Source organism: Microtus oregoni, unplaced genomic scaffold, assembly GCF_018167655.1.
Source record: "Microtus oregoni isolate MIOR12 unplaced genomic scaffold, Mior012 000004F_ref0000308, whole genome shotgun sequence".
In the NCBI taxonomy this organism is placed as follows: domain Eukaryota; kingdom Metazoa; phylum Chordata; class Mammalia; order Rodentia; family Cricetidae; genus Microtus; species Microtus oregoni.
The window spans coordinates 60,023,987-60,046,421 of record NW_024543063.1 but is presented as its reverse complement, the minus strand read 5'-3'; the positions used below and the strand labels follow the sequence as shown (position 1 = coordinate 60,046,421).

The 22,435-nt window shown below is 41.9% G+C and overlaps 1 protein-coding gene across 1 annotated transcript in view; it reads left to right on the top strand.

Moving 5' to 3' along the window:
* Fto (FTO alpha-ketoglutarate dependent dioxygenase) overlaps nucleotides 1-22,435 on the top strand; it is a 348,414-nt gene that overhangs the window by 125,484 nt on the left and 200,495 nt on the right. The window contains exons 5-6 of the mRNA XM_041649608.1: nucleotides 14,822-14,901; nucleotides 18,167-18,310. Of these exons, the coding sequence (XP_041505542.1) occupies nucleotides 14,822-14,901; nucleotides 18,167-18,310 (224 nt within the window). The remainder of the gene's footprint in view (nucleotides 1-14,821; nucleotides 14,902-18,166; nucleotides 18,311-22,435) is intronic.

The window sequence follows — 22,435 nt, the reverse complement described above, 5'->3', positions numbered from 1 at the left end:
AGAAGTCTTAACTAACTGCACGTACTGGCTTTGTGGGAGCCTAGGCAGTTTGAATGCTCACCTTACGAGACCTGGATAGAGGTGGGCAGTCCTTGGGCTTCCCACAGGTCAGGGAACCCTGATTGCTCTTTGAGCAGATGAGGGGGGGGGGGGGACTTGATCGGGGGAGGGGGAGGGAAATGGGAAGCGGTTGTGGGGACGAGGCAGAAATCCTTAATAAATAAATAAATTAAAAAAAAAAACAGTTAAGATGGAGTTCTCATAGCTGTCTCAATTTATACTGCAAGTCACTGTGAGCAAGACAACATGGCTGTGGCTTTTGTGTTAGTTACTTTTTTCATTGCTGCGGCAGAATATGGCAAGATGAACTTAAGGAAGGCTTGTTAAAGCTCACAGTTTGAGGGTGCAATCCATCATGGTGGCGGAGGCGTGGCTACACACCTGGGAGGTTGTAAGTCGATTGCATCTGCAGTCAGACAGCAGACAAGCTGGTGCCCAGCTTGCTTTTCCCCTTTCTTCGCCCAGAGCCCCCACCGGTGGGATGTTGGTGTTTAGTTCAGGGTGGGTCTTCCTACTCAGTTAAACCTTTCTGGAAACACCTCATAGACCCACTCCAATGTGTGTTTTCCCAGGCAATTTAAATCTGGTGAAATTGATGATGATGTTTGTCATACAACATTTGTAATTTTTTGTTTGTTTGTTTATTGTTTGAGACAGGATCCTGCCATGTAGGCTTTGCTGGCCCGGAACTCCATATGTAGACCAGGCTGGCCTCAAACTCAGAGATCCACCTGCCTCTGCCTCTTGAGTTCTGAGATTAAGTTGGGCACCACCATACCTGGTCACAATGTTTTATATATAATTTTTTTCTGAATGTATTAACATGCTTGGTTAAGCACAAACTCAGGTCTTTTCACAGCTTTGGAAACAGGTATATTATTTCTTTCTTGCTATCTTTCTTTCTCGAGTTTCAGTGATAGATACTTCGGTGTCTTGTCTCTCCTATGGCTGTCTTTTCATTTCCTTCTGAGTTCCAGAGCTATTTCTTCTCAGCTCACTCATCTACTTCAGTAGTTAATTTTTTTCCCCCAGCAAGTCATTTGCCATTCATGCCAGGTGTCTAGTTAAAAACAAAACTAACTTCAGCAGTCTTCTCTGATCTCATATGATTCTGTGTCCGCGTCAGCTTTGGCCTTCTAACTGCTGCAGCACTGAGACTCAGAAGACACTAAATTTGTTTTCTAAAAGTTGAGAATTTTCCAGCGTGCTTTTTCTCAGTTTGAGCCCCCTTACAGAGAGAGACTCTGCCAGTCAAAGTGGTTCCGTTTCTTTGGGCTGTAATATTTTTGCCTGCATCAGTGACTTCTTCTTGCCTGTTTATCTTTATAAAAGGAGGGCTACTCCCACAGCCAACATGGCAGCTTGGCAAAGTGGAGCATGGGCCATAACTTGTATGTGTCTTCATGTGACAGCGATGCCTGTGGCATGAGTAGATGTGACTCATGGTAGCACTGCTTTTTGTTCCAAGTCCTCACTTCAGACCTGCCTGTCTCTCTTCTCAGAGCACAGTTGGTAGCAGCAGCATAGTAGCGTCCAGTGATGTCCCTCAGTGACAAGAGCCCTGGCCTCTGAGCTCCACAGGCTTCTCCAGGTTCTGTGGCAGAGGGTTAGCACTCCTCTTGGGATCCAGCTGCATATTTATTAAGCAGGCTGCCCTTTGAGAGATAGCCACATGTCTACTTCCTTTCCCTTCTTTAATCTAACTCCACCCATGCCGTTTCTAGCACAGACACTGGCTTCTGGAGGACTGAGCCCGTTTCTCTGGGCACAAGGAAACCAGTGTCTTTGTCTAGTCTGACATCTTGCCGGAAGTTTCCCTTCCCCCTCTTATCAGCTATTCAGTTCTGAAAATGTTCTCACTCAAGGGTGTCCCAACATGTAGGGGAAAAAAATCAGGTCATAAATATTAAGATTGAGAGATGAGAATGGACAGGTGAGCGAGAATGAAGAGCTTCAGTGGCTGTGGGAGCCCAAGGAGATTGGATTTCACTCTGCAGCCTATTTTCTTCAGGAGTGCCGTGAGCCAAGCTCCTGATTGTTACTCTAAGAAATTTGGGTGAAGTCATTTCCCGTGACTCACTGAATGACAAAACCAAGGACGTCAGGATCTAGGCAGATTTAGGGTGTCCACCTGTCTTGGTTTATCCATGAGTGAAGGGGTCTCAGGTTGTGGGGCTATTCATGCTAAAACACAGATTGGTTGCCATGACTCTTCTGCATCCGTGGCTTTTATATGTGAGATGAGATTTCATGCTCCAGTGAATGTCCAGGGCACTCTTCACCCACAGCCACAGTGCTGTTTAGATTGCTCTTTTGTTGACTGATCTGTAAGCCCTGATGCTAGCCGTAGTTACAGGTAGTCTCTTAGCTGTGTTCAAGGATGCTGCCAATAAAGCCATGGGCTTTCAGTGTTTTCTTTCTAAAATTTATTAAAAATAGACCCAGGAAGTGGGAATGAATGCCTCAGTATATCTTTTGAGATGTTCAATCCATAAATCGAACCACCTTTAGAGACTTGGAGTTTTAGACAAATTAGTTCTAAAATGAAAATTCAAGGCCCCTACCCCCAAAAAGTCACAAAGGATTAGAGGCATTTGTAAGCCTATTCAAAAGAATCATCTGATTAGAGATTTGCCAAGATATAAATAAAGGTTCACACACCAAATAATTCCTCCGTAGGGTGTTTGCCAATTAGCTCTAGTCGTGTAGGTTCATTGCCATTCAGTTAATAAAAGCACTTAACAAATACAGACGACCTTTCCTTAGTGATGTCCGTGGTTCTGATGTTGATAGTGCAGTATAACAAGGCCGTTCATTTACATGGCATCTGTGTGCATTTCCTAGACCTGCTACATTTCTTTCTAGAAGTCTGGCCCGTGGATCCCCTCTGACTCCTGCCTTTCATTTCTCTGCTTGATTCTGAAACTCCTTTAGGCAAATGATGAGGATGGCACACTCCAGAGGACCTCTACAGATGCCTTAAGTGTGTCCTTAGTCCTCAGAGATGGCATCCTTGAGGAGAGAATGTCCATTTGGTTCTCCTTGTCAGACTGGGCACCAAGTCTGCACAATCGGATTGGCTTTGGTCTTCGGTATTGCTGTGTTTGTCTGTACGTACATGCACATGCCCCAGATGTTTCATTCAGACATACCAACCAGTGTTTTCTATTGTCGTTTGTATCATGTTCTGATGTTTTGGGATTTACTCACCTCCAGTCAGTTTTTCCTTGAAGCCCCAAGAGAACTGATCTTAATCCTGTTGTTTCTCCCTCTTAACTCACTCATGCACTGATGGTTCTATAGCATTCCCTAGCTTTCCCTGAAGCCTCCTGAATCCAGTCATTCTTCGTCATCTCTCCCTGCCGCACGGGTCTCTGTCAGCTTGTGCCCTACTACAGGTCTCCTCACTAGTTCTCCGGTGTCAGCTCTTGCTTGCTTTCAGGCTAACTTATAAAGTTGATGTTTATTTATCTCAAACTTCTGGAAATCCACGATGAGATCACATATGGTAATGGTCCTGCTGATGGAGTCCTGAGCTCACACCAAGTAATACACGGTAAGAGACAGAGCGCCTCTGCCCCTTCATGTGTGTGTGTGCATGTGTGCGCACACGCACTCCTGCCTTGTTTTTCTTACTTTTCCTATTATATTACCAGAATTCAATCATGGAGCTCCACCCTAACGACTTTATCTAATTCTCATCACTTCCCCAGAGACCTTGGCCTCCAAGTGCCCTAGTCAGGTTAACTTTGTACTCTCTCAGTACCTCACAGCAGACATTAAATTTCAATACTCAGAGCCAAGAGGGAACCCAGGCCATATCCAAACCACAGTATCATCTCTTGTTTCTGTACAGCTGCTAGAGTCATTTAAAAATAATTAGGCCCCGTGATTTTTCTAAGTACTTTCCAGAGTATCTAAACTAAAACTGTAGCAGTTATCTTCTCTCTCTCTTCTCTCCTCTCTCTCTCTCTCTCTCTCTGTCTCTCTCTCTGTCTCTCTCTCTCTCTCTCTCTCTCTCTCTCTCTCTCTCTCTCTCTCTCTGTGATTTGTATGTATTTGTGTGGTTATGTTCCTCTGTATGTGGGTATTGGAAAGACCAGAGTTTGATGTTGGGTGTCTTCCTCATTTACTCTCATCCTTGTAATTTTTGAGACAAGTTCTCTCACTATACCTGGAGCACAACAGTTTGACCTGGTTAGCTGGTGAACAGTAAACGGGCTGAGAATATACCTGTTTCCATCTCTGTGGCAGCCGATGTGTGCTGCTTGGCATAGCTTTTACATGGTGCTGGGGATCCACACAAGTCCTCCCTGGCAAGCACTTTACCTACTGGGCCATCTCTCCTACCCTGCCACTCCTTAGTCGCTTTCCTTGTTGCTATGACTACATACCGGGCAAGAAGAAACGTAAGGGAGCAAGGGTCTATTTCACTTTACAGTTAATATAGTCCACTATAGGATGGCCTGGCAGCAGAACGTGTGACAGCTGACTGATCACATGTGGGAAGTTGACACCACATGGGAAGTAGGGTCAGGCTACCAAACCCAGAGGCTGCTTCCTGTGACCCATTTCCTCTATTGAGACTCTACCTCCCGGAGGATCTTTGACTTTCCAAAACAGCACCAGTAACTAAGACCAAATGTTCAGGCATGTGAGCCTGTGGAGGAACGTCATTTTCAAACATCAACCAACTCCAAATCCTTATCATGACCGGCAGAGACCCTTAAAATTTTGTCCAACTTCCCTCTGTGCCTTTCTTACTATGTGACAATCAACTGGCCTTTTTTCTCAAGTGCACCAAGCCCATTTCCATTTCAGAGCCCTGGCCCTCATCATTTGCTCTGCCTGAGATCTTGGCATTGCTGTCTCAAGCTTCAGATTCCAGCTTCAGTGTCGTGGATGTTCTGTCTGAAGTAGTTTGCAAACATCCCACAAGTCCTCAAAGCGTAGGCTGTTCTGCCTATTAACATTCCCACGTGGATGTATTCATCCGGCATCTTTTTGTGTAACAGAACCTCCACTAGAACTGCTGCTTTGCTTTGTTCTCTGCGCCCAGGATAATGCTTGATGCTTAGTGGTTGCTCATCCTGTTTTTAAATTAAGTATCACACGAAGAGATTTTGTTACTCAAACATGGAAGAATGGTGTTATGTACTTAAAAGCCTACATATTAGTAACGCCAAAATGAGGAACTAGGCAGTCTTACAGAGCTTTCCAGAGTGGAAGAGATAGCACATCAGATAAGAGTACTTACTCTGCCAGCATGAGGATCTGAGTTTAAATTCATGGACTCATGTGTTAAGTGTGTGCCTAGAGCTTCAGTATTGGAGAAATGTATTATTAGTCAAAGTTCTCTAGCGGAGCATGCCTGATGGAGTGAACATACCTGTCAACATTTATAGCTAGTTCAGTAATGACTGTCAATCAACAAAAAGTCCAAGAATTCAGTGCTTAGTCCACGAGACTGGATGTCTCAGCTTGTCTTCAGTATATTCTGGAATTTTGAAGAAGCAGGCTCTAATGCCAGTGAAGGAATGGACTTGGCAGTGAGAGAGAGAGCAAGCACATGGTACTGTCCCTCAAAGTCCATAGTTACATTGCCCTGAAACACTCTGTGCTTGCCTGGTTTTCCCTCTCTCCACCCTAATCTTGAAAATCTTTTTTTTTTTTTTTTTTGTTGCTGTTGTTGTTGTCTCTGTAGTTCCATCTTTCTCAGGATGTCACAGAGGTGCAATTCTACAGTGGGCTGCCCTTGCAGCTTAACCTCTGACACTTAGCACTATAGACTTAAGGGCCCTGTGTGGTGTAGGAGGTCGTCTGTCTATGTGTTACTTTCATTGGTTAAATAAAGAGACTGCCTTGGCCTTTTAATAGGGCAGAAAATTAGGTGGGCAGAGTAGGCAGAAGAGGATGCTGGGAGGAAGAAGGCAGTGTGGTAGACACCATGGCTCTCCTCTCCGAGATGGACGCTGGTTAGACTCATGCCGGTAAGCCACAGTCAAGTGGCAATACACATTAATGGAGATGGGTTAAACTAATATATGAGAGTTAGCCAATAAGAGGGTAGAGCTAATGGACCAGGCAGTGTTTAAATGAATACAATTTGTGTGTGGTTATTTCGCGTATAAACTAGCCAGGCAGCTGGTCGCAGCCCGCTCCTTTTACTTCACCTGTGTATACTTTTTTTTTTTCTGGTTAACTTATGAATATTATTCCACTGTTGAGCATACCACAGCCAATCTATTCTCTCTTGGTGCCAGGTAGTAGCCACCATGGATAAAGTTCCCATTCCATTTGTGTTTCCATGTGGGCATAAGTGTCCGGTTGTCCCAGCATCATTTGTTGGGAAGACTGTCATTGCTCCAAGTTATAAATTTTCTGTGCTCTCTTGTCAGCGACCAGTCAGTTTAATTTATATGGCTCTATATTGGGACCCAGTTTCTGTTTCGTTGATCTATGCGTTTGCTCACCGCTATCGCAGTGTCTCGATTATGGAGCTTTAAAATAGAATCCTGTGTAAAGTCACACACACTATTCCTTAAAATTACTTCTTCCTCAGTATTGTGTTAGCTTTTCTGGGCTCTCCTTGGCTCCATTTAAACCTTAGAACTAGTTGTCTTGCTGGGATTTTCACTGAATTTGTGCTAATTTATAGATCATTGCTGATCATTGCTGATCATTGCTGATATTGTGACTGTGAGTCTGAGTCCCATGAACGCAGGACAGCTTTCCACATGCTTGGTCTGTTAACTCCTCCACCAGCATGGTTCAGTGATAGGGATCCAATTCCAAAGTTCGTGCCAGTCACATATATAACCCCCAGTCATAGATTAATATATATTTTGGAATTGTATCATATTTAATTAAAGGTATGCTAATATAAATCATATTATTAATTTTAAATTTCATTGTTGCTAAATAGAAAGTGAGTTTTAATTTTAATCTTGTATTATGCAGTCTTGTTACTATGGCTTATTGCTTATTAGGTGTGGGGCGGTTGTTATTATTTTGTCTGGTTTATTTGTGTGGGGGGATTTTTTTTTTTGCATTGACAGTCCTGTCAGATGCAAACAAAGTTTATTTCTTTTTTCTAAACCTGTGTGCCCTTCGGGTCCTTTTGCTGTATCATTCTCAGCCTGAGCTTGTCTGCTGCCGCACAAAGTGGCAAGAGGAAAGGGACTTAGGTTGTTATTTCAGCGTGACCCTTAAGTGTCAACTGTGGGGTTCTGAGGTTGGGTTAGGAGTTTATAGCTTCTATGGGAAATTCTCTCTTTCTGGCATGCTGACCATTTTCCGTCATGAGTGGATGTTAGATCCCATCACATTGTTCTCTGTATCTGTTGCTTTGATCATACATGTCTTTAGCTCTTTGATCAGATGGACCGCATCAATTGATTTTCAGATGTTCAACCTGCCTTCCATCCCACTTGGTTACAATGAATAATTCCTTTAATTCACTGTTGAATTCAATTTGCTAATATCTTTTGAGGAGTTTTGCCCCTGGGCTAATGAGAAGTTGAGCTTTAGTTTTCTTGTACAATTTTCTGTGTTTGGTATTGGGGAAAAGCTGACCTCGTAGAATGAGTGTTCATACCTTCACCTCCTTAGAGGCTGCCTAAACTTTCTCCTACCAGTGTCTGATAAAATACAGTGTGGATATTATTAGCATAAATTGCTTTGGGTTTTGGGAGGTTATTAATTGTCTATTCAGCTAATAGAGTTGGGATTATTTGTATTGTGTATTTATATTATTTATTTGTATATGAAACTTAGCATTTTATGCTTTTCAAAAAAGTGGTTCATTTAACCTAGGTTACTAATTTAGGGGGTAGAAATAGTTGTGGCATTCATGTATTATTTTTTAATGTCCATGATATCTGTAGTTTTGATGACTCATTTATTTCTGATACTAGTAATTTGTGTCTTTTTCTAATTTTTCTCAGCCTGTCTAGAGTCTTATTGATTTATTGATGATTTGGCTGCAGCAGCTTTTGGCTTCATAGATGGTTTGTTTCCCTTTTTGTTTTTAAGTATAATTTAATGTTTTCCTTTATATATGTTCATTGTCTGTTGTATTTTTACATAAGGGCCTTTTAATACAAGAATATATTGTACTTTAAACCGATTTCCCTGTTTTCTATTTTTATTTCATTAATTTCTCTTAATTTCATTCATTTTCTTGTGTTTTTGCTAGATCAGTTTACTCTTCTTCCAGTTTTCTGAAATAAAAGCTCACATTATTGGTTCCAGAGCTTTCTTCCTTTTAAATAGCACACAATTGCTGCTAGGACATTTTCTTCAAGGCGTTCACAGTGTACCCGGCAGTTTGTGTGACCTGCTGTGCTGCAGATAGGAAATGTTTCCTCCAAATCCTGATGGGTGAGGGCTTGGACCAGAGAGCTCTGCTACTGATTAGCTCATGGTGATGGGAACACCCACAGGGAGAGCCATTTAGACCACTGGGAGGTGGGAGCTGTTCGGATAATGTAGGTCCCAAGAAGGGGACTGGGGGATATCATTGTTAGGGATATCTTGTCCTGGTCCCTTTCTCTTGTCTACCCATTCATGGCCTCTGTGAAGTGAGCACCTTCCTCCACTATGCCTCTTCACCAAAGTGTTTATGCCTTGCCGTAGGCCTAAAATGATGGTGCCAGCTGGCTGAAGTCTCATAATTCATCCCCCTCCTCCAATTCACCCTCTGAGGTGCTGTGTCCCAGTTACAGGAAGCGTCTGTAGAATTTTACTTTCATTTAATTCATAATCTTTTGTAATTTTTTTGAGATTTTTTTCTGTGACTTGTATAATGTAGAAGTATATTTTTCGGCCTCTACGTGTTTGGGAATTTTTCAGCTGTCTTTCTGCTAATCATTGTATTGCTGCTGCTGCTAATTCCCTTGTGATCTGAGGGCAGAGATGGCATGGTTCTAGTTGTGTTAAAATTACGAATGTGGCCGGGTGGTGGTGGCACACGCCTTTAATCCCAGCACTTGGGAGGCAGAGGCAGGCGGATCTCTGTGAGTTCGAGACCAGCCTGGTCTACAAGAGCTAGTTCCAGGACAGGCTCCAAAACCACAGAGAAACCCTGTCTCGAAAAGCCAAAAAAAAAAAAAAAAAAAAAAAAAAAAAAAAAAAAAAGAAAAAAAAAGAAAAGAAAAAGAAAAAGAAAAAAGAAATTACGAATGTGTATAAGGTGGTCCAGAGTGTGGTGTTTCATCTGACTCCTTTATCCAGCAAAAGAATGTGCACTCCTCCTAAACTCCAGTCATTGAGTTCAGTTACTCCCTTAATGGTTTTCTCTCTCTGGTATCTTTCCTTTTCTTGACAGAGGAATTAAGCGTCCATCTATATTCCTCACCGTTCTATCAGGTTTTTCTTACATAGTTTGAAGTTCTACAGTTAGGTGGATAAACATTAAAGATTTTTATATTTTCTCAGAGAACCAAGGAATTATGGTTGTATCATGTCCTCCCTGAAGTCTGCTCTTTGATATTCATATAACCACATAGCTTTCTTTTTTGTTACTATACATTATTCAGTATGTTTATTATGAATTATTTCTCCACGTTCAGTTTCTATTTGTTCACCTAGTGCCTTGCAGCCACAGTGGTGCTCAGCTGCGCGTTTGGTGAAGCCACATGACAAGGTAACTTGTCATAAGGGTCTCCACTGTGAATCCAGATCCCTGTACCCTTCTTTTCAACTGACTTTCTCTTGATTAATATAGTATGGCATACCTTTTTCCAGTAAAAACACTTTACTTAAATTTGTTTTTCACTTAGATTGTGTTTCTTATTGACAATGTTTAGTTGGGCTTTTCTTTTTAACTTTGATGATCTCAACTTTTCCAATAAAATTCAGAAACAATTTTCAAGTTTCATATCCAAGAGGCAAACCTACCACCTTGGGGATAGCAGCATACATACAAGCAGACACATCTGTAGTCATCCCAGAACATTACACGGATCAACTGCAAGCCCATTTCTTGCCCTTTCTCCTTTTCAAGAATTTGATGACTCTGAATTTGGAACTATTAAGTTCGTAGTATGCATGATGGTTTTCTTGTACAGCTTTGATAGCTGGGGTCGGATCCCACCTATGTCATTTCCAGTGTGACCCGAGGCTTGCGACCCTCCCTCAGTAGGCTTGGGTACTCTTTTTTTTGCAGCAACAAACTGGATTGTCTCAGGGTCATCCTCTGAAAGCTATTGGTATATTTAGGTGACTGATTACTGATCTAGTCGACGTAGTAACTGCCATGTTTGCGCTGCTTTCTGATTGCTTTTGTTCAAAAGAACGAACCCCTTCCCTTCCTGCCATTTGTGGTTTTGAATATTTTGTGTGATTCTTTTTTTTTTTCTGTTTTATATATTACTGATACTTCTAGTGCCCTGGAATTTGTAAGTCATGTTTACTACTGATCCAGAGCTGTCTTTAGGAAGCCCTCTACTACGTAGCCATTGCTGAGGCACACTTAAATTGCAAAGTAGTCCCAGTTCCTCACCTCATCCTTCATATCCTTTCTGTCATTTATTGCAGGCCACGTAGACATATGTAATGAGTTGTTGTCTTTGAGAACAAGAGGAAAAGACGGTAGCTTTTAATGTTTGCTCCTTCTTTCTGAAATGTCTTCTTGACTGCTGGAGACTGAGTTTCAGACCCACACTGTTCACTGTTCTTCTGACAAGCTTAACATTTTTGAAATGTGAGTCTAAACAATTACTTTGGTTTTCACACATCTGAAAAAAGTCTTTATTTCCCCTTTACCTTGGAAGGGCGCTCTCGTGTGGTAGAGCTCTAGGTCGCTCACCTTGCATTGCCAGTGCTAACTGTTTAACTCCCCGCAGGTCTTTCCCCACAGTTGCTGAGGAGAAGTCAGATGTCTTTTTTATCTTTGCTCCCAAATAGATGAATTGTTTTCTCTTCTGGATATATTCAGTTTCTTTTGTCTTTGATTTCCTGAACTTTGAATGTGCTATGTCAGGGTGGAGGTGTAGACTAGTGGTGGAGAACATGCTTAGCATGCCCTGGGTTCATTCCCAGCATCAACAAAACAAAACAAACAAAAACAATGCGTAGGACCTAAGCAAATACAGGATGCTGTTTTGTTATTGACACTTAACTTTGCTTGATGTTTCCTGAGCTTCCGTGGTTCGGTGTGTGATGATGACTTATGGCAATTTTTATTCATCATTGCTTCTAATTTTCTTCTGTTCCGTTCAGTGTTTTCCTTCTGGTATTCCCATTATACATATATTATACCTTTTATAGCTGTGTCGTAGTTCTTCCATAGTCTACTTTTTCTAGTCTTTTTTTTTCTCTTTGATTTTCAGTTTGGGAAGTTTCTATTAACATATCTTCAGCTTTGAGATCTTTCCTCTGTCATGTCCCGTTTGCTAATGAGCCCATCAGAAATGCTGAGCATTGCTGGTAGGGGTTTGATCTCGAGCATTCCTCTTTGATGATTAGAATCCCCACCCTTTGCTCAAGTTCTCCATCTGTTCTTGTATGTTGTCTACTTTTCCCTTTAGATCCTTAGTATATTAATCACAGTTTTTAAAAATTAATGGTCTGATAATTTTAACATTCTTGTCATATCTCACTGGTTCTGATGTTTGCTCATTCTTTCAAGCTCTGCTTTTTTGCCTTTTAGAATGCCTTTTCATATTTTTCATGCTATGTAACAGGATATCCCAGGTGACTAGAACTGCATTAACTAGGCTTTTAGGAAGGTGGTGAGGTGTCGTGGGAGGAGAGTGGGCTATCTTACTGATTACTTCTTGGTCTTTTAGGGATCTTGTGTTTCTGAATGGTGAATTTCTCAGGTTTTTATCACAATTTCTCCCCCTCCTTAGTTGGGACAATATGCATTGTAGAATCTGAATCAATAAATTTCCTTTTCCAACAGTGTGGTACTACAGTTGGTGTTTGTTTAGAACTTGCACATGGATAATCTGAGGTGCCAGGGTTGTCCTTTGATTCGCGGTAAAGTTCCTGATCTGCTGTCTGTCCTGTGGCTCCATCTTCAGTAGAATGTCTGAGGAGTCATCATGATGCTCTGGGAAGTCAAAAATATTTTTCTTTATATGCTGAGAATTTGATGATTTGATTTCAGACACCCATGACCAATTTGATTGGCCAGGTTATTTAATTGTGCTCTGAAAAGATGACTCATCAGGAAATGTACATCAAAAGCCCTGGATTACTTCACACCCAATTGATATTACCATGATTTAAAAAAAAGTGAAACAGAAACTAACAAATGTTGGTAAGACGGTGGAGAAACTAGAAAGCTCGTGTGCTAATGATAGAAGTGTAAACTATGGAAGACTGGCATTTTCTCAAATGCTAAAACAGAATCACTCCACAAGCCGGGAGTCCCATTTCTAACTATGTATCAAATGTATTGAAGTCAGTCCTCTCAAAGAAATCCCTGTACCCAGTGGTCATTTGCATTGGCAAAAAGATGGAAGTGAGCCAAGTGCCCATCCATTAATGAATGGTTAAACAGACTGTAGTATATACATACAATAAAGTGTTATCCAGCCTTTAAAGGGAAAGAAACTCTGACATGTTGCAAGATCCTTGAGGACATCATCTGCCAGTAGCCAATGGAAGCAGATTACACTTTCAGGTCTTGGCAGTGTTGATTTACTTATTTCCTGTTATCTGCCTAATACATGTTATCTAAAACTCCTCCCTCTTTGATTTTATTGATTCTTATTTTGCTTATTCTTTCAAACTTTACTTTTAGAATTTTTCTTCTTTGTGGATAACATGATATTTCTGGTAACGGAGCTGCATTAAACGTGTATTCAATGAAGTGGTGAGGTGAGCAAGAGGGAAATGGTCTGCATCCTGTGATTCAGTCTGGTCCTGGGGGTTTTGTGCTCCTGGACATTGATGAACTCTCATCTTTTGAGGTCTTTTTAAAGTTGTTTCTTTTATTTTGGAGGTTTTTTTTTTTCCTCATGTGTTTTTGTTCACTCATTTTTTTTCTCCTTTACAACTAAATTTCCTTTAATCTCATTTAGTGACCTCTTAAATTTCAGATACTAAATATCTAATTTTCAGAAGCTTCTATTTACATGTATAAGATGAAAGTTTATGTATCTAAAAGAAAGATCTGTACAAGATCTTATGTGGATGTAGGTTTTCTCCTGTTATTTTTTTCAATGAATACTAGAATATGTGGTATTTGACACATGTCTATTTTGTTGCAGTCTTTTAAATGATGTTAAATTATGCCTCAAGGCATAAATTGGAGTCTTTAGAGACTTAGTTTTGACTTGTTTGAGTATATCTCTCACAACCCTTCCTCTAGCACTAGTTTAACTTTGTTACTAAGGTGACACTTTTCCTGAGTCTTACCTGGTACCTTGTCCTAGGAGCATTTCCTCTCCTGAGCTCACATTCCAGGTCAGGAGTGAGGTAAGGGGTTTTCTCAGGCTGCTGTTCTCTGAGGCTTCTTTTTCATCCCTTGGGAATTTTCACTCATACTTACACTGGTTGGTGCTTTGCCAATGACTGCAGCGTGTTCCCCCTTATCCCCACTCCCCATCCTCAATCTAGTACATTTTAGGAATCTTGCTGTCTTGGCTTTCCACCCCCTAATCTCTGTTGCTTCCTTTCCCTTCACTTTCCCACTCTGTCTTTGAACCCCTTTCCAGGCAGTAAGTTGGGGGGGTTGTAAACCTGCCTGTTCTGTTTCTCCTTGCTCTCTTTTGGAAACCTTTGATCCTTGTTTTGCTGTGTTACTTTTTATTGTTTAAAAGCATTTAATTGTTAAAGGTAGTGGGTAAGCCTTGTTACTGTTACTTCATGTTGTCAGGGAGCAGAAGCCTTCCATTTGTCCTTTGTGTTTCTTTTCTGTGTTTAGAGGTGATCTGAATGCTTTTAGTGGAAGTCATTGTTTGTCTTGGTATCTGCTAGAGGCCTGTTGCCTAATGTAGAAATCACATGTTTTTGAGGCACCAGCTGTTCAATTCTTGTCTCTATAATAACTGAGGTAATGCTTTAAGTGAATGTGATTGAGACCCTGGCAATAGCATCAGTATTTAGAATACACAGAAACCTAGATCCCGATTTGTCTCTTGGTGCTTGTGATTTTAAGAGTATTCTTCAACTAATGGTTCACCCCTCCTTTTTTCGTTTTGCTTTGTTTTGCTTGCTTGTTTGTTTTTTCTGTTTTCGGAATCATGATCCATAAACTTGAATTTTGGTTCAAGAGCCAAACATGCTTGGTTGGTTAATTGTCAAGGCAAAATGAACACTTTTATGTAGATAGACAAAGATGAACTTGGAATAAAAGATGTTTATTTCCAAATAATTGAAAAGGATTCTGGCTTCTGCTAATGATGTAGTTCTAACTGTGGACGAGGGAAAGCTCAGTCCACAGACAGAATACGCGGTTGTGGATGAGCATCATGAAGCCGCATGTTAGCAGGAGGCTATCTGCCATGCTTGCCAAGGATAGCCCTGAGCATTATTGAGAGCATCTTGGTGTGGGTGATTTATTTATGAAACCTATATCTGTACACATATACAAGAATCCTGGTTTGAATGATTCATTTTATACGTTATACATGCAATATTGATGTGGTCTTCCTAGCAAAGACAAAGTACAAGGTAAGGTTAATTCCGTGGTGATTGTAGTTCTTGGATGATACTGTTACTATTTACTTTGTGATTGTTAAACAGTGGGTAGTGTGCACTGACTAATAAACACTAATTGTTTTTGTGTTCTGCGTTTTTCCTGCAGACGATCTCAATGCCACCCACCAGCACTGTGTTTTGGCTGGTTCGCAGCCTCGATTTAGCTCCACCCACCGAGTGGCAGAGGTAAGCAAAAATAAAACGTGATGACTCACACTTTACTGAATGTGGCAGGAGCAATTGAGTGAGCAATTTGTCATAGGGCTGTGGAAGCACGCTCACCCGGGAAATCACTCTCGTCTAATTTGCCTTCTGTCTTTATTTACTTACTTTTAAGCTCTGGCTTGAGGTGGCTGCAGTTTTCAAGTTTACTCACAAAATAGGATAAGCTTATTTTGCTTTTTGGAACTGTTTCTTTAAAAAAAAAATTATTACATGTGTGTATTTGTGTGGTGTGTGTGTGTGTGTGTGTGTGTGTGTGTGTAGGTCTGAGGACATCTTGTAGGGGTCAGTTCCTTCCTTCCACAGTTTCTGTGTTGATCGCAGGGGTGAAACTTAGGTCCTCAGGCTTGGCAGCAAGTGTCTTGCCTACTGAGCCATCTTACCAGCCAAGGGTTTTATTTCATGAAGTAGGTAAATGCCATTAGCTATGCTGATAACTTTAGACTTCCATGGGTGATCATGGTCATGATCCTGCCATGGTCAAAGCAAAGAAAATGAGGCGAATTTATTTTTTTTGTGTATATGTTATTTGGGTTCAAATGGCTGAGATCAACATTTCTCTTAAGTTTTGGTTGGACAGCTGGACATATGAATATAAATTTATGAGAAGCTTACAGTGATGTCAGAGAACTTCTGAGGTCCCCAATCACGTTCCCAGCCCAGTGACTGGGCAATGGCTGGCAGTCAGCCTATCACCTGAGATCAGGATGGGAGTTATAAACAGTCACTCTAGGGTTTTAGAGAACAGGGCAGTAATGACAAGGATCATCGACTGGTTTCCTATCCAAGTCTTAATGAATGAATTAACTAATTACGGGTTGCTAGCGATGAAGTCCAAGGCTTTTCACTGTTAGGCAACCACTGAGCAGCAGCCCCAGTGCCCAGCTGGTAGATGTGCTTTGTCTTATAGCTTGATTCTTCAGAGGATACCACCAAGTGTGGGGATGTGGGACAAGCTACAGTTAGATACCATCCACACACGCTAAGATGGCCGGAGTCAAACGAAGGGAATAATGTTGGCAAAGCTATGCAGAAACAAGAGCTCATCTGTACTGCTGGAAGGAATGCCCTATATTCTTTAGTCACTCTGGTGTAGTCTGGTACTTCCAAAGGCTGAATGCTGGCACTCTATGGCATAGCAGTCCTATACCTGGATATATGGTAAAGAGAAATCAAACTTGTGCGTGAATGCTCATAATAGCCCCAAACTGGACACAGCACAGGTGTTCATCCCATATCCATATAAGGGAGTACTGTTTGACAGTAAACCAGGTTGAAATACTGATGCATGCTGCAACAGACAGGTGCGTGTGTGTGTCTGTGTGTGTGTGTGTGTCTGTGTGTGTGTGTGTGTGTTTGTGTGTGTGTGTGTGACCTCAGCATCATCAACTTACAGCATGAAGCAATTTAGTGCTGGTGGAAATGACACTAACAGGCAAGGGTTTCACATGGCGTGTCAGGATTCTCCTGGAGTTAATTGTGGTAATGATGGTGCAACTCTAAATAGAATTTTAAAATGCCAAGTACTTGCTTTGAACAGTTGCCCTTCATGATATGAATTAAATTTCAATAAAGCTATAACCCACAAAAGAATAATATCTCCAAAAATGCAGGCCCACTGCTGTGGAACGGACGCTTAAGAAAAATCCCACACTAGCTCAAAATTGAGAAATAGATGGTTATTTATTTAGGGGTAAACTCACAAATCAGAATCCTCTGCTGGAACGGAGATCAGAAACCAAAATCTGCAACCGGAACAGAGGGAGAGGCCGGAAAAGAGGCTGGGCGCATGCTCTGTATCAGTTTATATAGTATAAGAGGCCACGCCCCAGTGGGTGGGTAACCACTAGCTATAAGACTTCCTACAGCACACTCCTAAGTTCTTTATAAAGTCAGAAAGACAGAGTCTGGCATTTCTTCTGTACGGCCATCAGTAAAGTTAGGTTTGGGCGGGCTTAGCTCCTCAATTGGCTCCGCAGTAGTGGGGGTGCAGGTTGTCCTGGTTCTTAGATGTAGTGCATGGGCATGAGCGATGTAGTTCATGGGCATGGGCCTGCCTTGCCTCATGCCTAGAAAGCAAGATGAAAGTGGGATGCCTTTCTTGTTGAGGGCCACTTAGATGTAGGTAACAGGGCACTTTGTGAGTAGGGGTTCACCCCTCTTCTTCACTGCTACCTACCCTCATGCACCCTGCACTCTGTGGTCACCACATGAAAATACACAATAGCCAAGCTTCTGTGTGAACACAAAAACTTAGTGTTTCCCAGACTTATCTATGCCATGTTGCATAAAGAGGCAGTGATTGTTTCTGTACCACAAGACTTGCTTCTGGGGCCTTTTCCACATGCTTGCTTTAAATTATAAATATTAAAAGAAAACTATTTTAAGGATACGTTTTTCCTCAGACATCCAAAGGAAATCATTTTATTATCAAAATAAGTGAATTCATACTCCATCTGTATGCTCTTTCAAAGGAGTGTGTCCCTTTGAGCTCTGTCATATTCCCAAAGCCTAGAGACAGATGAGCTAGCTGGCTCCGTCCCCACTGATGGCGAGGTCTCCGCTTTGCCTTGAGTGTACTTTGTAGCCTAAGCCCCATAGTCTTCCTAGAACTTGTCCTAGGAAGAATTGCAGCTTTCTCCTATATGTAGAAAAGGGAGAACATTCTTTGCCTTGAATTTATAATGTTATCCCCCTCTGTACTCCTCCAGACACACACATCCACATTATTGCTGTTCTAGTTTTTGTGCTTTGCATCATATTTTCTAGTCTGGCTACCACCCTTCCCCCTGGATCATATATATATATGTGTGTATGTGTGTGTATATATATGCGTGTGTGTATGTATGTATGTATGTGTATGTATGTATGTATATAAATACCTCATGTGTGTATATATATGTGTGTATGTATGTATGTGTGTGTATATGTGTGTGTGTATGTATGTATGTGTGTGTATGTATATAAATACCTCATGTATATGACACTCCTCAGAGTGCAAGTTTATTTCGAGAGAGGAGTCACACATAGTGTGACCGCAGCCTGTGGGACCTAGTGAGGTCTGACTGGCTATGCAGAATCAAGAGAACAGGCCACCACTGTAATTCTCATTTATGGAGCTTGAGCAGGTGAGGATGGCAGGTGAGCGCAGGAGCAGAGGCAGCTGAGTAGGAGAGTGCATGGTGAGCTTGGACGCATTCATAGGCTTGCTGTGGTTCTTTCTTGGCAGTGCTCCACGGGCACCTTGGATTATATTTTACAACGCTGCCACTTGGCCCTGCAGAATGTCCTCAATGAACTGGACAATGGCGACGTCACTCTGAAGTCCTTGGAACCTTCAGTTTTGAAAAAAGGGGAAGATATCCACAATGAGGTGAGGATGACCAAGAAGTTGATGGGGCTGAGATTCACCCCTGCTTGCAACTTTGTGAGGGTCTAAAACAGAAGAGTCGAACCAGAGGGGAGGACAGGTTACACTAACAATCAGAGTAGTCAGAGCTCAGCATGTTAGTGTTGACAAAACATGGCAGCCACACAGCTTCTAAAAAGCAAAAATTTATCCTCTTTGTCTAGACTGGGAAGCCCAATAGCAGGGACTGGCAATATGGGTGTCTGCAGAGGACCTGTTTCTGTATTCATAGATGCTACCTTTTCATTTTGTCTGCATGGTGGAAGGGATAAAGCTTCATTGGGCCTCCTTTATATCTGCATTGAGTCCCTTCATTAGAGATCTGCCCTCGGAATCTGTTACCTCCCAAAGTGAGCTATCCCTTTGTGATAGTTAATATTTCACCGTAAGAATTTAGGTGTGAAGGGCACAAACATTCAGACCAATGCTCTCTTTGATACAGTTTCTACAGGAAATACACAGTGGGCAGGTAGCATGGCACAAGAAGGGTTTATATTATATGAGTAGAACCTTGAGACAAGAGAGCTGACTTTTCTAATGCATTGGAAGCGCCTTCCAAGTTCCAAGTCTTTGCCCTAGCTTCTGCAGGAGGACACTGACTCTCTCCCCACCATGGTTTTTCCCAGCACATACATCCTTGCTGAGGGACTGCAACACAGAGCCATAAGTGGCTTCCTTGAAGGCAGGCAGAAATAGAGGGACTTGAGGAAAATGGTCGCCCACCTAGCAGTAAGCGTGCATTGGTTTATATTTGTGAGAGTAACTGCTTTTCTGAAGTCTGAGCTAAAAGGGTCTGCATCATGAGGTTGGTGCACATCCTAAATTTACTTCTGATTTCCACATTTCCAAACTTTATATATTAACTGTTTAGCTTTTTCCAACTTTTTTTTTTTTACATAAGTGACTTTTTTAAAAAAAGAAATTTTGACGATTTTTGGTGGTGGTGCATGCCTTTAATCCCAACACTCGAGAGGCAGCGTCGGGCGGATCTTAGTGAGTTCGAGGCCAGCCTGCTCTGCAAGAGCTAGTTCTAGGACAGGCTCCAAAACTACAGAGAAACCTTGTCTCAAAAAGCCAACCAACCAACAAACAAAGAAAAACAACTTTGTACTACTAACAGGCATCCTCTGTAATTAGTCAAAAGTAAGTGTAAAGTAGGTAATCATATTCAGTGAAGACAGAGCAGTCCTTGGACTCATCTGCAGGCACCCTTATAGAGAAAAGATGCTAAGCCCACACCCTCATCTGCAGGCACCTTTATAGAGAGAAGGTGCTAAGCCTGCACCCTTATACAGAGAAGGTGCTAAGCCTGCACCCTTATAGAGAGAAGGGGCTAAGCCTGCACCTTCATCTGCAGGTACATTTATAGAGAGAAGGGACTAAGCCTGCACCCTTATACAGAGAAAGGGCTAAGCCTGCACCCTTATAGAGAAAAGGGGCTGAGCCTGCACCCTTCTGTCATGCTAAGGAGATTTGTGATAATGATCATGCAACTTTGTAAGTTAAAAACAGTATTGACTTTTATACTTCAAATGAATGGATTTTATTACAAATAAATTATACCTCAGATAAAGACATAACGATTAATAGGTGGTAGGGAATCATAAAAACGGTTCAGTAATCTCAAACTTAATCTCATGATTAAGCAATCTCATAACATAATGAGAACTGGTGGAAAACCTGGACTATGACACCGCTGCTTATCCTGTCAATCAAGCAAGTGATGATCACTGAGCTTGCGCCAGGCCCTCTTCTGGTTGCACCAAGGTAAACTGGTAAGGAAAACAGACATTCTAGTATATGGAGAAGGGAAACAAGAAGCAGAATATGGGTAAAGTATATTGCGTGCTGACATTGCTAATTCTACTAAAATCAGAACAAAACAAGGAGATGGCAAGAGCCAGAGAGCATGCATCTCTAGTGGAAAGTGCTGGGGTATAATGCTCTTGTACTGTAAAGATTTGTCACTCATATTGGTTTACTGAAATGATGATTGGCTAGTAACCAGGCAGGAGGTGTGGTGGAGCGACCAAACTAGGAGAATTCTGGGAAGAGGAAAGGCAGAGATGCAATCGACATCCAGAAGCAGAGGAAGCAAGATGAGAACGCTTTACTGAGAAAACATATCAAGCCATGTGGCTAAACATGGATAAGTATTATGGGTTAATTTAAGTTGCAAGAGGTAGTTAAGAATAAACCTGAACAATAGGCCAGACAGCTTATAATTAATATAAGCCTCTGTGTGTTTATTTGGGAACGGAATGGCAGCGGGACCAGGCAGGACAGAAACTTCTGTCTACAGGAAAGAAGAAAAAGGGGTGAGCCATGTGTGGGGGGAGGAGGGGTATTTCAAGCAGAAGGAGCAACTACTACAAAGACCACAGGCAGGGAATGCTCAGTGTTCATGGGACAGCTCAGCAGCAGTGGGAGGGAGGGTATGAGGCTACCAGTTGTAGGAGGTGGGGTCACACGGACAGTGTTAGCAGATGTATAGATCCTGAGGGGCCTCCTAAAAGCACAGCAGCCCTTCTTTTTACTATGAGGGAAACAGCCATTGAAGGAGCCTGAGCAGACAAGAAACAGTGTCTTTACCCATAGACATAAGAGACCTTGTAATAGTTTTTAAAAGATTGGTTTTTTTTTTTTTGTTTTTGTTTTTGTTTTTTATCTTGTGAGCTGTTCTACACTTTGGAAAACTGCATCAGAATCCTCAGAACCAAGGGGGGGTGGGGCGGGAACTCTGCCTTTCAGAAAATAATGGCTGCCTCATGCTACAGCTAAACCTAGGGCCAGATTTCCTTCCCACTGTGCCTCATAGTGTCTTTGTTGGAGATGGTGCTTATAGCTAGAACTGCTTGAAACCATGTGTTATGGGCCCATGACCTCATGGCTCTCCATCTTTGTTCAGGATCTCTAATCCAAGTATTCACTTACTCTCTGAAATAATTCATGGCTTTGAGAGTCAGGTCAGCAAACTGGGCTCTGACTCTATCGTGCACGTTTGCTATTTCATTTCATCATCTTCTCTGGTCTTATGGAGCTGTGGTATTTTGTTATATGCAGCGGACAGGGAAAGTATAAAAGTACACAGCAGATTATTGTCATCAGAATCCATCTGCCACAGAAACTGGACGGCTGCTTTGACGTTGTATCAGGGAGATGGGGCGGCCCTTGAGGGTTTGCCTGGGTGAACAGATAAAAGTTCTTGTAAATAAATATCCCTGAGCCTGTCACGGCCCCTATCCCCTCTTCTCCAAGGCACCAAAGCCATTCTAACTTCAAGGTTAAGTTTATGTCCACGAGTCATTAGGAATTGTTCTGTTGTCCTACAAGCTGGCCTGGATGGGGCTGGCTTACCCACAGCCCTGTATTCTCAGTGGTTACCTGGTTTTCTGTTGTTTTCTTCTTCCTCCTCCAAGGCCATGTGCCTTTGCTGGGCTAATCATAATGAAGCACTTTGGAAATTTTGAAGCCATTTGGACTTTGGAATGACTTGTTTTCTAGCAAGGCAACATGGAAACTTCATTCATAAGAAGGCAGTGTTTATATATATATATATATATTTCTGTTTTAAGATAGAGAGAGAAGATTTAAATTCATTTTTAAGCAGAATTCCCCTCTTTATTATTAAGTTGTCCATTTCTTTCTTTAACCAGTGTGTTGCAAACCTAACAATCTTTTAGCAAGTTTCTCCTGGAGGACACAGTGTGTAACATGGGTTCACGGTTGTTTCTTCTGCCCCTGCCTCCTCTCTCAAGCTGCTCTGGAATGGCTTCATGTGTGTTTGTGTACCTATAACCATGCACACCCTACTCTGGTGACCTCAGTGCTGAAGAAACAGTGCCGATTGTGTAGCGGGACATACATATGTCCCTTAGAACATGTGCACAGCCTCATGAACAAACCAATTGCCTGACCTGGAGCCAAATTAAGAGTCTAAGCAAACATGGCAGAGAAAAAGCAGGCGATGTGGTGAGAGTGGTTTTGAAATATGATTTCGGAATGTTTCTTCTTTTTGTAATTTTTTTTTTTCGAGATAGACTTTCACTGTGTAGCTCAGGCTAGACTCAGACTCAGTCTTCTGCTTTA